At 28.0% G+C, this 18227-nt stretch overlaps 1 protein-coding gene across 1 annotated transcript; it reads left to right on the top strand.

The window, feature by feature from the left end:
* LOC101240962 (uncharacterized) lies at positions 1–12155 on the top strand. The gene is made up of 7 exons (XM_065801165.1): positions 1–287; positions 9186–9397; positions 9507–9715; positions 10005–10077; positions 10369–10535; positions 10671–10837; positions 12076–12155. Exons 1-7 carry the CDS (start codon positions 54–56, stop codon positions 12148–12150), a joined length of 1137 nt encoding a protein of 378 aa, XP_065657237.1. The 5' UTR covers positions 1–53; the 3' UTR covers positions 12151–12155.
* The last annotated feature ends 6072 nt before the right edge of the window (positions 12156–18227 follow it).

The following is an 18227-nucleotide window of genomic DNA, read 5'->3' as shown; positions in this document are numbered from 1 at the left end:
TTCGTAATTTTTAGGAAAAATATACATTATATTAAATTTATATAATAGATAAAATGAATAATAATCTGTTAGATAATAAATCTGACGGTAATAATGGTAAAGGAACTAGAAAACGGCTGTTGTCTCAACTGTTTAATTTTTTTTCAATTAAAGTAAACAATCCACCATTAAAAGAAGTTTCCAATCAACAGGTGGCATATCAAAATCATGATTTGAATGAATCCGTTAAAATTGTAAAATATGAAAATACATCGTTTCAACAAACATCAAAAGAAATATTTATAGATGTAAGTTTATGGTGTTTATTAGTAAAATATAAAAAGTTTGTATTATTTAAATTTAAAATTAGTTTAAATTTAAAATTATAAGTAATATTATTTATAAATTTGAATATTAGAAGCAATAAAAGACATGTTACATATCATTTACTGGAAATAATTATTGATGGAAAGTTACAAAAAGGACTCTTGAAAAAATTTTGGTTCAATTTTTTATTAATTTTAATTAGGCTATGGAGTATGGAAACTTATAGCTTTAAAATGTTAAGTACTACTTAAAATATGTCAATGAGCCTCATTGTACCCTATAGAAACTGACCGGGCATTAATGGGCTACACTTTAGTATGTTTAATTACATTAGACCTTTTTATTCAATACCACTTTTGAAAAGAATGAAATTTTAATGACTTAATGTTTCACTTATCTTTTCTTTAGTTTTATATTAACATATATGTAAAGTTGCCTTTAATGTAATTTACAGAAACTAATTTTCAGCTGTACAAAAAATTTTCTCTTCTAGCCTGGTGCACAAACCATAGTTATTCAGATAGTTTTTTATTATTATCTTAAAACACTAATTCACTCCCAACATGACTGCTAGCAACCGCTATTAAGTTTGGAGCTACTAGAAAATAAAGAGTACCATTAAAAAGCAAGGAAATGGCTGACAGAAGACTTGAAAAGTTGAATGATGTATGAGTCAGGAAAATATAAAGATAGGAGAGAGATAGGAGAAAGTTTTTCTATTTTATTGTTTTTAGACATTATTCAGTTTAATTTAAAAGATAATCGCCAATTTATCAACTTGCTTTTATAAGCCATTTTATAAGATTTAGTTTTTATGACAATTAATTTGTCCGTTTATTTAGCCATGAGAAGTTAGATAATATAAGTCAAACAAAAGCAAAATTGCATAATTATTTTTTTAGAGAGGTCAACAACAATTAAAAATCATAAACAAAAAAAACCAGTTGAAGAATTAAGAAGAATCAGTTAAAGAATAAAGAAGAACTGGTTGAAGTGCAGATCAGCAGAAAAGATAAAATTAGATGTGTTCTGCAAGAATTTTTAAAGATAGAAGCCACATTATATTTATCGCCAATAATATCTGATTTTAATTATTTGATTTTAAAATTTGTTTTAATTATAATTTATCAGTTAATGAGGCAAGTCTTACAAGAAACAAAAGATACATCACAACACACTTTTTTTTTGTATAACAGAATTTTGTTTTTACAGTAATATAATTTTTTATTTTAATAAATTTCTAAATTTAAACATCTAAATGTAAATAAACAAATAACTTTAAATTTAAGTAACAACACCTTAAGTGTATAATCAGTTCCAAATAATCAAGGTTAACTCTTGTGCAGCAAAAGCGTAAGCAATTCTTCATCAACAAATTTAAGTTTTAAACTAGCTCCTTAAGAGATTGATGAAATTCAACTTAAAAAACAACAAGTTTTTATATAAAAATTTTAATATATGGTGACACTGAAATAATGTGCAGTTCAGTTTAAAACGTTTTTCTTTGCCAAAAAGATATCAATTTTATGACAGGAAAGTAAGAAAAATTACAGTTTTTATCTAGTATTTATTCAAAGCATTCTTTTGGCTATTTTTATTTTAATTTAAATAGCAGAAAAAAATTAATTTTTTAAATTGCGCTAGATAACTTAAAAATGACCATCCTGCCAGCGTTTTTTCATGTACTGGCGTGAAATTTCAAATGGAGAAAACTGCTAAGATGGCAACACAAGAGGGCTATTTTTTTTCTTTCTGTTTTAAATTTATTAAAATAAAAAATTATATTACTTTAATAACAAAATTCTATTTTACACTAAAAAAATTTGCATACTTTTAAGCAAAAAAGATGTGCACGATGAGTTGATTATTGAGTACTCACTCAACAAAAATTTGCATTATAAATCAATCAAGTGAAGCAATTAAATGTTTTATAAAATTAATTCCAATTTATGAGCATAATGGTAAGAACTTAGTTAAATAGTTTGTTTTTTCAAAATTTTGTTCTTTTCAAGTTTTGTTTAATTTTGAGTTCAAAATTTAATAACATTTTATGTTTTCTTTCTACCTCCAGTGTGACCCCAGACTATTTTATTAATACTATTATTAGTTTTAAACCTTATAATATGATTACTTTAATTAGAAATCTGCTTAACATCCTTAAATTTTATATTCTAAAATAATTACCCAGCTCAGTCACTCATAAAATACAAAAAATTTATTAATTAATTTTGCTGTTGGTATAGTTTATGATACATAGGTATATTGACACAGTTTTGCCGTTGATACAATTTATGATACATTGATTCAAGTATTTAAACCATCTCACAGTGGGCCAAACAGCGGACATTGCTCAAAATCAATTTTACCAAAATAAATTTAAGTTAATTGTTATGGAAAGCTAAATGAAATTCCAGTTCATTAAAAAAAATTACTTCAAAAGCATGATTTGTTTAGAATATGTACTAATTTGAATAACGTAAATTCGTTGCAAAAGAAAAGAAATAGGTGTATATGATACATAAAAGTCATTTTTGGCATTATATAAGAAAAAATGTCACTATATAAGCAGTGCTAATGTGATAATTGTATGTAAAAACATTCTTAAACTGCAGTTTATGGAAATGTGAATATTAACTTCATAGATTATTGCACAAATTTTTTTTTACATGTAATACCTAATGAAATAAAATTTAGCAAAATTTTAGTGTTTTTTAACTAATTTTTTATCAGAAAAAATAATTTATATCAAAAAGTGCTAAGTTGGTACTAGTAAACCTATATATTTTTAAACTCCTATAACAAAAATGAATAAGATGTTTTTTAACTAAATTGTGCCAGCTTAACACTTTTCAAGAAAAAAACTAAAAGAATAACCCTTTAGTTAAAATTTTTGTAAAATATATCTGCATCTGAAGAAAAAAAAACATAAAAAAATGAGCTACGCTGGCATGCAATTCAAGGTTGGTAAAGAAACCCTGCTTGAAGAGCAAGGTTTCCTTACCAGTCTTGTTAAAGAATAAATCTTTCAATAAGTTTCCAATTGAAATAATGTCAATTTAAACAAATTGTGCTCTTGGTAGGCATTCATATACAAACCAAAAAAAAACTCTTTCAACTGCTTGTTTTGATATATTGCCTTGGAAACATCTCAGAAAAAAACAATCTGAAGTAGCACCAATTATTATGAATTATCTTAAACTTTATTCTTGTATTTACTTCAGTCTATTTCAGGCTATTGAACTGGCGATGCAAAGGATATTAGAGAGCATCTCTTTAGATATAAATATTGAAAATATACTAATGAAAATAAAGTTTGGATTTGATGGTAGTGGAAGCCATGCAATATTTAATTAAAAAGATAATGTTAACACTGCAATACCATACTGATAATGTTTTGTCCATTTTGACTTGAAAGAGAAGCAGGTTTATTAATATGGTTGCAAAAGTCACAAAATGCCCCACTGAGTCACAAAGCGCTAAGTCTTTAAATGAGAAAAGAATCAAGAGAAACTCTTTAATCATTGTCTGTCTTTAATTCTGACATAGAAGAGTTTAAAAATAAAGGTTTTCTTATGTATAAAGAGGGAAAACAATTTAGTGCAAAGGTGATAGTGCAGTCATATATGATGGATATGAAAGCAGCGAATCTTTTTTCATAAGTTGGAAGAGTATATTGTGACATGTGAACATGCTCAAAAGATCAATGTTTGAATATTGAAAGAATTAAAAAGCTTGGAAAGGATCTCACTTCTGCTACAGCATGGGGCTCACAGTGGCTGGTGAACTTTAATTCAGATAAAACTCAATTTTTTCCAGCCAATTGTTATCGCAATAATTTAGATCTTCCTATATTTATGAACAGTAATGTACTCGATGAGTCATCTATCCTTCATCTTTTAGAATTAACTCTTATTTCCGATCTTTCTTGGAAACCATCAAATCCATTGCAAAATTAGCATATCAAATCATTATCAATATCAAATCCATTGCAAATCAATATCAAATCTATTGCAAAATTAGCATCTGCTAAGGTTGCATCACTTTATTGAGCTTGACATTTTCTTACTCCGGATTCTATTCTCTATCTCTATAAATCTCAAATTCAGCCTTGTATGGTATACTTTTGTTATATCTGGGACGGATCTTCTAAAGATGCCCTTTCTCTTTTAGACAAGGTGTAAAAACGCATTGTAAACATAATTGAACCTGCTCTTGCAGCCAACCTCCAACCATTATCACATCGTCATAATGTTGCTTCTCTTTCTTTTTTCTACAAATACTATAATGGGCACTGCTCTAAAGAGCTAGCGTTTCTTGTGCCATCTACTAAAATTCATTCTTGTGCTACTTGTCATTCAATAAAGTCTCATCCTTTTTCTGTGACTGTTCCTAAGTGCTCCAAAAACTCTTATTGTTCTAATTTTTTTCCTCGAACATCAGTTCTTTGGAATTGGCTTCCTTCATCTTGCTTTTCTTATTCATATAACTTGCAATCCTTCAAGTTGCCTGTCAATCGTTATCTTGCTCTATAACCTTCATCTTTTCTCTTCCAGTAACTTCCAACTCTAATTAGTGGCTCTCTTTAACTGCAATTTAAAAGTATTCCTTGATGACCAACAGTCCTCTTTTTCAGGTATCTCAGAAATGCCTCACCCTCATATAGTTCCTTATATTAATTTTGAATGACGACTTTTTTAAAATTTAAAATTTTTTTAATAACAAATCTTATTAAGATAGATTTGTGATTACTTGTTATTTTACAATTATCTTGTAACATGTTCCTAATTATTTATCTTAAAGTTTTCAAAAGGTATAATAAATTGATATTTCATTAAACAGATAGGTTGATTTTGATGTTAAATTAGCTGTCTTTTTAAAGGAGGAAATGATTTCCTTACTTGCAACATTATCTGTTGAGTATCCCACTTTTCTTTTACTCTTCACTTAGAGTTGGTAAATTCTTTTGTCTGTAGTAGAATAACCATTGGCCATAAATTTTAATATTAAAAAATATTCATTCAGAATATCATATTCCCATGTTACACACCCATCATTTAAAGAAATCATAAATAAAAAAAGCGAAAATTTTTTTTTGAAAAAGATTTGTATTTAGAGAATTATTGAAATTAGCTGAATAAAGACTTTTATTAATGAAGTAACACTGCATTGTACATAATACTGCATTGTACATAACACTGCATTGTAAATTATTTCGTTATTATTATAGTATTAAGTTTCATGTTTGTTCATATGTTTCTGTTTATTCATAAAAAAAAAATTGCTTTTTTTAATCATTCCAAGTATATGTTAGCAACGTTAATTCTACAAGAATATATACATAACAAGCATTATTTATCGTGCCATAAAATTTGTTTTTTACACAAGTGTTTTTTTACTCTATTTTTACTCTATCTATCCATTTATTCATTAACAACTTTATTCATTCAATGGAAAAATTAGTAAAAAGATAAATAAGGTTTTACTATTTATAAAAAATATTTTATATTTTCTAACTGCAATAGAATGCAAAAAGTTAAAGAATTATTACAACTAAAAAAGATTCCTCAATAAAAGTGTTTATATGATTAGAATTTTTTTAGCAGAGCATTTAATTATGCATTATGATTTTTTATTTTGCTCAAATTGAGGCAAATAAATATAAACTTATATAATTTATTTAAAAATTATAAATGCCCCCTCCAAGCAATCAGAGAGTGTTGGCTTTTTATCATGACAAGAATAAATGGTATCATTAGCATACAATTCCGCCTTAGAATATCTGTAATGATAATGTAAATCAAAAAGAGTATAGGGTCAAGGATTGAACCTTGAAGTTGCTGAATATGAAGAAGAGTGCTGTCCATTGAGAACAACTTTTATTCTACGATTAGAAAAGAAGGATTCAATAATGTTAAAGATGTTACCAGATACACCATAAGAAGAAAGCTTATGGAGAAGACCAGCATGCAAAATTTATCAAAAGTTTTAGAAATGTCAAGAGCGATAGCCTTAATCTCTCCACCTTTATCTAAAGCACGATAAAACCTATTGGTTATTACTGCTAGCAAATCAGCTATAAAACGAGAAGATCAAAATCCATATTGATGATCAGAAAGTAAGTTATTAGATTCAAGATGAGAGATTAAGTGTTTGTTAATTAAAGATTCCAAAACCTTGCTTATGATAGGAAGAAAACTAATGGGATGGTAGTTAGACAAATCAGATCACTTTCCAGAATTTTTGAAGATAGGGATAACAGATGCCGCTTTCCACCAGGCTGGAAAACAAGATTCTGATAAGCATTTGTTGAATAGTTTTGAAAGTATAGACAACAGCTCCGGAGAACACTTCTGCAAGACTATAACAGGTATGTTGTCTGGACCACAAGCTGTAGAAGAGTTTAAGGAGAAAATCACTTTAGATACAGAAGCTGGAGTGATACGAATGTCAAGCAATGGATCAACCTGTTTGATGGCTATATCAGGTAGAACGCAACTAGTGGAATCAAAAGATGATTTTGATGAAAAGTTCTTAGCAAACAGTTCAGCTTTGTCTTTTGGTGAGGTGACAAAGTCTGAATCATACAAGAGAGGTGGAATTACAGATTTGCCCTTATTATTGATACTATTAAAGTATCAATAATAAGGGCAAATCCTAATTTTTGTTATGAAATACGAGATTTCATGACCTGAGAATAGCAGGCTTTGGCATTAGACAAAACCTTTTTACAATGGTTTCTAGCAGTAAAAAACAGACATCTGTTTTATGGAGAATTAGATTGCTGATAGATATGGAAGTAACGGTTTCGATTGGCAATTGCAGCAGCACAAAGTGAGGAAAACTATGGAGAAGACTGAGGCTTGACCTGGAATCTTTGAGAGGGAATAAAAGATTCCATGCCTGTCTGAATCCACAAAGTTATGTAAGAAGCACATATATCAACAGGAAGATGAAAGATTTCTACCCAAGGACCATCACAAAGAAAATCATAGAAAGAGTCCCAGTCAGTTTTAAGGTAGTTGTAAGAGGTATGATGATAGAGGGATTCAGTTGATGAAGAAGAATGAGATAATAGTTTTAGAGAGATCAAACTGTGATCAGAAGCACCTAAGGGTGGATGTGGAGAAACTGAGCACTGACTAGGTTCAGAAACAAGACATAAGTCAAGTAGAGAAGGTAAATGATTCGGGTTGTCTGGAAATTGATTTGGAAAGTTGACTATTTGAGTTAGAGATTGAGAAAAGTAAAAGTTGAGGGCCCTAACACCAGCAGAGTCACTGATACTAGAGCTAAGCCATTCAATATGATGAGCATTAAAGTCACCAACAACAACGACATTGGCTAATGGATAAAGAGAGAGAGCTTGGTCAATTTGATCAGAAATAACATCGAAAAGAGTGCAGTCTTGAGATGAAGTAGAGCAATATAGAACAAAGAGAAAAGCAGTAGAGTGAAGTGGTGCTAAACGAAAGCACATAAAAGAATCGTCTGTGGATTCGAACCTAGTTTCCCAACAAATGGGTGAGTTCTTACAAATGTAAATGCTCAGGTCAAGCATGTGACTATTGGAATCTTTACGAATTAAAGGAAGATAACCATCAACACTAAGATCACAAGATATGACAGCTGAACTCAGATTAATCTCACAAAGAGCAAGTAGGTCTGGTGAACTTTGCAAGAGATAAGACTCAACAGAAGAAAAGTTACTTCGAAGACCATGAATATTAGTGAATGATAGGTTTAAAGAACTTGGTGATGACAATGGTTTTTTATGTTTTATAGTTTTTAGTACTTGTTAAAGAACTTGACTCAAAGCATAGACAGTACTCAGTACACTGTTAAATAGCCCAAGCAATTGCCTCATTACTATTAATAAACCCTAAGCCGTAACAAAGGGCTCCAAATGTGGCCTTGGCAATGCACACCAAAAGTACAAACAGGGACACCATTCATGCGCAACATAGCACTGGTAATACTTTGACATTTTTCAGCTGTTGATAGAATCAGCTTCTCTGAGAGCTACCACAGAGTTTGGTAAACCTGACTACCAGCCGGCCTCAGAACCATAAAACTGAGTTTTAGAGCTGCACCCTCATTAGGAGATAATAGAATGAGTTAGTCATAAAAACAGAGACACAAGCAAAACCCATGCATTGAGTCAAGAGGATCCAGCATTCAGCATTCTAAACAGGAAACAATGTATTAAAAATACATCTTCGCCAGCCTAATAGATGAAGAAGGGGTGCGAAGCTGGTCAACAGATAGAATCTGTTTACCCCTTGAATATTTTTATAATTTTAAATATTTTTATAAATAGTCTTAGTGTACTTTAACTCCAGAAAGTCAGTACCAGTTTATAAGTTATATTTCGGTCAGTTATATTGATATCTCTATTTTTGGTATTATGTTATTAGTTTTTTTGTTTTGCTTTTTAACCTCTACCCACTAAGTTGTTATAAACTGGTACTGACTTTCTAGAGGTAGAGTATACAAAAAAAATTAACTGATAACTAATACTAAAATAGAGATATCAATATAATACATATGCACACATTGGTTAGGGTTTGATTGGTTAGGGTTTGATTGATTAGGATTTGTACAGCTTTTTGAAAATAAGTAAGAGTATATGTTTAAATTTATAAGTAATTAAATTTTTTTTTTTTAATTATTATATATATTTTTTAAATGACATAAAAAGTACTTATTTTTAAGATAAAAGCGCACAGGATGTTTTAATGTTGAAATAAAATGCTATAGATTGTAATTTTTTAATGTTTAGAATAAAGTTATAAATTGTAAAAGTCTTTTTGATTCAATGTATGTTACATTTTCAGGCCTACACTTTTCTTCATATATATTCAATAAATGTTACATTTCAGGCCTATACTTTTCTTCATATATTTTCATACCTTGATGTATTTTCCTTGTGTCAAGCTTCTCAAGTTTGCATTTCATGGTGGAATCTTTCAAATGATTGTATGTTATGGGAAGAAAAACTGTGTAAAAATTCTCAAAGTTGGCATTTTATGGATTATCTATCACATCCTGACCTAGTTAAGAAAGAAAATCCAAACTTGAGTGCAAAAGAAATGTAAGTTTTACATATGTCTTCTTTTAGTTTAGACATACCCAATAACACTATGCATTTCGATTAAACTTCATCAAGGGTTCCTAGATACAAAGTTTGTTTTTATTTTAAGTTATATCAGATGCTGTCCAGAAAATAACAAGGTTCACAACTCTAATATACATTTAAGCTTTACAAGTTTATCATACTATTTTGGGCTCTCTACTCCTCGTATTGTTATGTTTGGTTCTGGTCTCAATTCAAAAGGTTTAGTAAAACGTTTATTATGGGACAAGCAATCTCCATTTACTGTTAAAGGAATGTTTCCAGGGCAGTTTGAAGGTAATTTTAATAAGTTGGTTAACAAGACAGTTTGAAAGTAGTTCTAATGAATTGGTTTCCAGGACAATTTAAAAGTAATTTTAGTAAATTAAACATTTTTTTATAATTATAATCAATCACACATTCAAGAAATTGTCAGAAATTTTCTTTATAATTTTTATATTTTACTTATATAGTAAAAAGAATGGAGTAACAAATTTAATTATGAGTGTTCGTATAAAGTATAAATACGTATTAATTATCTTCAGTGATATAAAATTAATTTTTAAAAATCAATTTTTCTTTGTAGGGTATGGATCTGGTGTTACTCTTCAATGTATCAATGGGACCTTTAACCTTATTACTTTGTATAGTCAAACAAAGTAAGTTGTTTTATGTTGATAGCACATTTGAGGAGGCGTGTTTTTAAAAAGTATTCACAGTTTTTATATTTAGTAATTTGTGGTGGAGCTGGACCCAAAAATTTGCATAATATTTTTCAAGTGATTTGTATACTTTTTTGTTTTTTATTTTTTTCATTTATTTTTGTTTTATTTATTATTTATGTTAATTAATGGATTTTTTAAAATAAAAATTAAAATGTTTGAACAAATTTATCATAGTTAAAAATTTGTTTAACATGTTTTCATTATTGTTATATTTAATTTTTTTAGAAATATTCGAGAGCAACATGTTATTGGCGGTGAGAACAAACCCAGAAGTAAACTTTTAGTTCGCAGAGAAAATGAGAATGATTATGTGCTTTCTCAGCCTGTTAAAGAGCTCTGCACAATGGTTGATGCATTTATTTATATTATTAAAGCTACTACTGAAGAAGAATGTATGGAAATGGTTTTTAAATTTTTTAAAAATTTTTTGTAAGCTTTGACTTTTTTTGTTTTTTTTTTAATAATTTTTTTTAGCAAAACTATGTATGGATGAATTTAAAGCCATAACGAGCCATAATTTTTTTTAGTAATGCTCAGTATGGATGAGTTTCAAGCCATAATAGATGAACAGTGGTTGCAGCCACAATCTCCACTTCTTGTGCTATGTGTTTCTCCGGATGCTAATGTTAGGTGCATCCCAGTTCTTCATGTAGCAAATAAACTTAAATTGATTAATTTATCTAGAAAGTGGCAAGTATGTGTTTTCTACCATTTATACATTTATTAATAAATTAATTGCTTTAAAATATCATTAAAGCTTTGTTATAAAAGTTATGCTATGAAAATATATTATTATTTAATTAATAAAGTTAAAGAATTATGTTAATGTATTATTGTGTTAATGTATTATGTTAATGTATTATGTTAATAAAGTTATGTTGAAGCAATGTTGTAAACATAAAAATCGAATAAAAATCGAATAAAAAAATTAATCTAAAAATTTTTATTATACAGTTTTAATTTTTAATAATGTAATTAATAGTTATTACAAAAAAAAAACTATGAAAAAATAAAAAATCGTTTTATAGCAGCTTTTAATTTTTTTGTGGACAAGTTTAATACCCCGTTCACACTGACCGTAAAACATGTTTTATTTTAAACGCGTTTTATGTTTTGGATGTTATAAACTGTATTAAACAACAATAAAACAGCATGGCGAGTTTGTTTTTTATTAGCAAAAGGTTTTTATATTGACAAAACAACCTCGCAGTATTATTTTATTGTCGTTTTATACAGTTTTTTACAATAACAATTTTATACGCTTTTAAAATAAAACGTGTTTTACGTCAGTATGAACGGGGTGTAAGCATTTTAAATTTGATTTTTAAACTTTTGCATCTACTATCCCCAGTTTTTAATGCAAAATAAAATCATTTCAAAGAAATTATTTTCAAAAAATAAATGAAATAATTTTTTGATAATTCAAATAAATGAAATAATTTTTTAATAAAATTTCAAGATATTTAAAAAAAATAAAATAAAAATAAATAAAAATTTGATTTTTAAACTTTTGCATCTACTATCCCCAGTTTTTAATGCAAAACAAAATCATTTCAAAGAAATTATTTTCAAAAAATAAATGAAATAATTTTTTGATAATTCAAATAAATGAAATAATATTTTAATAAAATTTCAAGATATTTAAAAAAAAAAAAATAAAAATAAATAAAAATAAATTTAAAATTTACTACCTGAAATTAAAATGGCCTATAATAAGATGACGTAGTAGAAATTTTGCTACGCTAAGTTTGATTTGTTTTTTTGTTTTTTTTTTTGTTTATGTTTGTTACTATATAATTTACTAAATATATAATTTTTTTTTAAAAGTGAAATGAGATTAATTATTACTGCTATTAAAGATTTTTTCTTAATTTTTTTATTTGGTCTGATCTTTTATTTGATATGAAACGTAATTTTAAATATTTTTTTTAGGTTCGTCAATGTTTCAGTAACTCTTTGGCTGGCATCCTCCCTGGAATATCTTGGCTTGCAAAGCAAATCTATTAGTAAAATATTTGTAGGAGTTTTATATATGTTCTTCTATTATTTGGTTTTTAGAGATTTATAATTTGCTTTATAGTAGAAATTGCTTTATAGTAGAAATGAAAGTGATACAACTTTAAGTTGTATCACTTTCATTTCTACTATAAAATAATTCTAAAGAAAGTGATACAACTTTTAGTTGTATCACTTTCAGTTGTATTTACTGTCATTGCTTTTTTTTTGCTTTTAAATCGTAAATTAGAATAAAGAGTTTTTGTGAAACACATGATGAAGTTTTAAGATTTTAACGTAGTTATTGTTATGCGTATTGGTTTATTACTGAGTTTTCTTAACGACTGCTTTTTTTGCTTTTATAAACTTTTATTTTGTAAATTTTTTTAGAATTTTTAAACTTTCAATATTTATAAACTTTACAAATTTATTACATTTATTATTATTTATTGCATTTATACTTTTTTCACAGATTTGTATAGTTCGTAGTTGTTAATCTATATTGATGTAATAATTATTTTATTAATATATTATATTCCACGTTTTATATTAAATTACTAAACTATTAATATGATCAAATTTTACAAGTGGCGCATACAGGAGGTTTAAATTCAAAATCTTTCAAATTTTTGAAATTTATTTTCTTTTTATAAATACTAATTTTTTAATTATTATTATTTTTTTTTTAATGTGATTTTGCTTAATACAAATTCTATACTTTTTCTAAGAAATAGGAAAAAGCACCTCTCTGCCGCCCCTGTAAATTTGCCACACCTGTAAATTTGTATAACTATGAAACAATTAGTTACTTGATTTGTTATTCTAATGATACCGAGTGTTTATTTATTTACTTATTGCAGCTTTGACAATCGAAGAGCAAGTTTTAATTATACAAGCTAAATGAGATAATTCGTTTTATACTGATTTCTTTACTATGTTTTATAAAATGCGTCACATTGTTAAGTCTACGATTTCAAACAAAGAGGTATGCTACTCAACGCACTTAATGCAAGTTATATTTTTGTCTCGATCGTTCTCTGTGGTTACAAACATTCAATTTTTTCGGTCTGCAACATGTTATTTTTGTATAGTTTTTAACAACAACAAAAAGCAATATATTTACCAGAAATATAGATGTTTTACATAAGCATGTTGCAACGTAAAAAAGTATGCTATATAAGCATAAAGCATGTTATAAAGTAACAAAAATACATGTCATATACATTTTGTCACATATTGCCAATTTGTTGTTAAATTTAATTTAAATTACACTATACATAATAATTTGTTATTAAATAAATTTCTTATAACATAGTGCTGGCCGAAAAGATCCGACCACGCATTGTTTATCTATGTATACAGTATGTACATTGTAGTGTAGGCGCTTTCCTAGGAATTTCACCATCACGCTTTGCATGCGTGATTGATAGTTATCAGCCAATCAAAACAGTTGTACCATTGTTATATATACCATCACGTGGCTGTGAATTACAATTTGCATTTGACTATGGCGACAACATCAACTGGAAAACGTGTTAAAATACAACTTTTGATGGAAGACAAGAAGTCTGAACGTGGGATTGCCGCACGTTTACAAATGCCTAAGACAACTGTTCACGACGTCATTCAGCACATCAAGTCAACAGGCACCAGCGTTGCAGGAAGATCCAGTGGCAGACCGAGATGTACCACATTAAAAACTGACGCTATGATCCACCGTGCAGCCACGAAGGACCCACTGGCATCATCTTCACAAATTCTCAATAAACTGCCTCTTGATGTGAATGTGAGCTCTCGCACCATTCGGCGACGTCTTGTGGACGATTTCAGTCTTTGATCTGATCACGCTGCTTTAAAACCACGACTATCTCTATTATTCGTGACCGCCTCAAATTTTGTAAAGCACATAAAAATTGGACCGTGGCTATGTGGCGACGTGTCATGTTCTCAGACGAATCGCAGGTGAAACAATTTGCTACGCATAAAGTGAATGTTCGACGGCCACCAAACACACGCTACAATGCCCGTTATGTTGCTCCAGCGGTAAAACATTGCCCTGCAATTTTGATTTGGGGAGCAATTACTGCCAGAGGTCGAGCGGGAATCCATCTCATGCCGCCAGATGAAACTATCAAAGCTGTTAATTATTTGCAAATAATAAAGGAAAATATTCCTATTTGGCTCAGAACTCGCAACTGTGACATCTTTATGCATGAAGGCGCACCATGTCATCAGGCAAAGATCGTCAAGATATGGTTTCAAGAGAATTCCATCAATGTTCTTGCTCCGTGGCCTGGCTCGTCACCGGATTTAAACCCGATTGAAATTTGCTAGGTAAAATTGAAAGCGAAAGTGGCAAAAGCAAACTCGACGTCGGCGGCAACTTTGAAGGAGGCTATACTGGAGGCGTGGTCTAAAAAAATAACACCTGATTACTGTGACTCTCTTGTTGCCTCTATGCCTCGAAGAATAGAAGCTGTCCTCAAAGCCGGAGGAAGACATTCAGGGTACTAGAAACTCTTTTCTGATGTGAACTACTTGTTGGTTTCTTCGAAAGTGTGTCATTGACTTATATGAATGTTGTTTGTTGCGTTTAATTCAATCATACTATCATTAAATTGAAGTGGTATTACGTTTCTGTCTAAAAACCTTAGTGGTCGGATCTTTTTGGCCAGCACTGTAATTAGATATTCATTTTTAATAAAATTTATTATAATTTTATTAAAATCAAAAAAAGTTATTAGGTTGGTGCATGATTATTGCACTTTTTTTAGCGCCACTATTAATAATAGTAAAATAAAAGGTAATAACTTTATAAAATATATTATAATATATCTTTATAGAATATATTAAATACTTTCAAAAAAGAAAAGAAAACTTTTTCAAAAATCGTCTTTTTTTTGCAGGAGTAAAACCTTGAAAATATTGTTTTAATTATTCTTATTTTTTTACTTGTATTTATTACTGATAAATGATGTACCTATTTTTAAAACTATATTATATTAATTATTTAAGAAATTAAAAAGCTTAAAAATTTTAATATAAGCCTCACTATATCACTATATGCCTCTTTCAATCCTTAATCCTTTTCTGTAGTATGCTAGAAGATAAACAACATAACTACATAGGTAGTGACTAATATTTCTAATATATATATATATATATCTATATAATATCTATATAATTTCTAATATATATATATATATATATATATATATATATATATATATATATATATATATATATATATATGTATGCATATATATATATATATATATATGTATATATATATATATATATATATATATATATATATATATATATATATATATATATATATATATATATATATATGTATACATATATACATACATGCATACATATACATGCATATATATATATACAGTGCATGAAGTGGGGCGGAATGCCATCCAGCCACCTTTTTATAAAGTATAAACCATCCCGCCACCTTTTTATAAATCTCTATATATAACAATGATTAAGCGGGATGGTATTTTTAATTTACTAAATACCACCCCATTGCTTTTTTTTTCTCCACTTCGAGCATTGTATATATATATATATATATATATATATATATATATATATATATATATATATATATATATATATATATATATATATATATATATATATATATATATATGTATGTATGTATGAAGGGTCCAGGGGAAAACCAATGAGATAACCAAAAATCTCATTTTGAGATATAAGTAAAAGAAACTTTCACAACTGATAAAAACGTGTGCGTGTATTAAGTGTGTATAAAATAACTATTCCGAGATATAGACTTTGTAAAATAAAGTCCACTAATGCGTTTTAAACAGTAATAACGCGTATTTATCATTCTTAAATTTCTTTTAATCAATATAATTTGAAGCTGTGAGCGGAGTCTCATCTTTTTTTACCCTGGACTTCCTCAATTTTTTGCATTGTCGCCATTTTTTTCACAAAAAATTTTTCGACTTAAGTATTATTCTTGTTGTTGTAACATCAGTAACACGTCCATGTTTTGCGCTTTTTCTCGTTAACTTACATTCGCTAACTTCATCAAGACTTTCTTCACCAGAGCTGGTTGGGTGGTAGTCACTATCCATGGCGAAATTATGTATAATAAATGATTATTAACGTTTAATTAATACTAATTTAAGCAATAGCTTACAGTAAAAAAATTGAAGAGAGACAATGTATGACACCACGCTGTAAAAGGATGGGATAGGCAATTTTAAAACGCATTTTTTGTAGTGTTACCATTGTTTTTTCCCTTTTGCGATACGATATTCTGAAAGGCGTCAAGAAATGCTATTAGATAACACAAGCACAATTTTTCAGGCAAATTTGGAATCTCACCGTTTTTCCCCTGGAGCCTTCATATATATATGTATATGTATACAGTGCTGAATTAAGAGGAGGGGCTTAGGGGGCTATAAGCCCCACAATTTTAGGGGCCCCGAACTAAGTTTGAGGACCTTTATTTTTTTTAAGTCAGTTTTTACGCCCTGAGAAGTCTTAATGCGCCACTGTATGTATATATGTATTTACAAATATATGCATATGTAACATTGTGTATATATATATATATATATATATATATATATATATATATATATATATATATATATATATATATATATATATATATATATGTATTTATATATATGTATTTATAAATATGTAGTGTGTAGTACATACAAACCTAAATACGTAGATGTGCATAAATACCTATGTACTAAGGTTTCTTTTATTAATTTCAATGAAATTTTTTATCTTGTTTGCTTTCTTTGCTTTGATATCAATGTTTTAACTCTTCATTTGTAAAAGTGGTGGAAAATCTTATTTTTACTAAAAAGTGGTGGAAAATCTTATTTTTACTAAAAAGTGGTGGAAAATCTTATCAAGTTTATTAAGTGCTTTATCAGTTACTGAAAGTTTTTTCTGGATATTCATTCCTCTTTTTTCTAGATATTCATTCCTCTTTTTTCTGGATATTCATTCCTCTTTTTTCTGCTTTATTCTTAATTAAAAGCTTTTTACATTTGACAGAAAATTTTTCTAAAACTGCTTTAAATTTTTTATTAACCATGCATTCTTGACAGTTAAGAATACAATGTAACATTTAAATAAAGCTATACCACATAAAAGTAATCTCTGTCTTCTAGAAAAAATTTGCCTTAATTCTCCTACAGTGCTTTAAATGCTTAACAATAAAATGGCCTTGTTTTTTAAATTGTTTATAATCAATATGAAATAAAAGATTTTTTCAATATCTTTATTTTATATGATTTAAAAGCCTTGATTAAAAAACCTTATGATTTTCATTTACATGATGACTCCAAATAAATAAAAATTTCAAGGTCTTTAGATCAAGATTAAAAAAACTACATAAAACCAAACATCTTTAATGTTTGGTTTTATGTTTCTCAGTTAAACTTTAAAATATTACTAAATGTTGCTACTTATTAAAACCTCATGTGGTATTAAAGGATCCTGCTATTTTACATATATTTACAATAATCTGAGGTAATTTGAAGACCAGATTTTTAGTTGAATGGTATTATCGTATTATCAAATAGGGGTGATGCGTATCACTGAAATGTTTATAATTTGAACTTAGACTTTTAAATAAACCTTAAAAGAATAAACTTTTAAAGTCTAACGAGCTGTATGTCAAATTTTGTGTTTATCACATTCAAATTAGTAAAAACATTTATATTAAATCGAAAAAACAGATTTCAAACTTGAAGAAACTAATTTTTTTTTTGCACTTTGGTGTATGTTTAGACATATAACTGGCTAGAAATTAAATATATATAACATAAAGCTTGTTTAAAAGTGCTATTTTTTTTAGTTAACATTAAACCTTTGTATAGCATCAACACCATTTTATGCCAAAAAATAATATTTTGACTATGAAGCAAAACTTTTTACCTAAACTTAAGTAATTTAAAAAATTTTAACTTTATTTAATTTTAGACATACGAAAGGATTGAAAATAAAAAAAATTTATTCTTTTTATTTTTTGGTTGCGCTTTAAAAATTCACTTAAACATATCCTTTTTATTAAATCG

This window comes from Hydra vulgaris, chromosome 07 (assembly GCF_038396675.1).
Source record: "Hydra vulgaris chromosome 07, alternate assembly HydraT2T_AEP".
NCBI classification, from domain to species: Eukaryota; Metazoa; Cnidaria; class Hydrozoa; order Anthoathecata; family Hydridae; genus Hydra; species Hydra vulgaris.
Note: the sequence above shows the minus strand (reverse complement) of the source record. Positions and strands in the feature narration are given on the sequence as shown.

Coding starts and splice junctions, on each gene's coding strand:
- LOC101240962 (XM_065801165.1), top strand. CDS start 54: ATGAATAATAATCTGTTAGATAATAAATCTGACGGTAATAATGGTAAA. Junction 288..9,185: donor CAAAAGAAATATTTATAGAT/GTAAGTTTATGG, acceptor GTTACATTTCAG/GCCTATACTTTTCTTCATAT. Junction 10,838..12,075: donor ATTTATCTAGAAAGTGGCAA/GTATGTGTTTTC, acceptor TATTTTTTTTAG/GTTCGTCAATGTTTCAGTAA.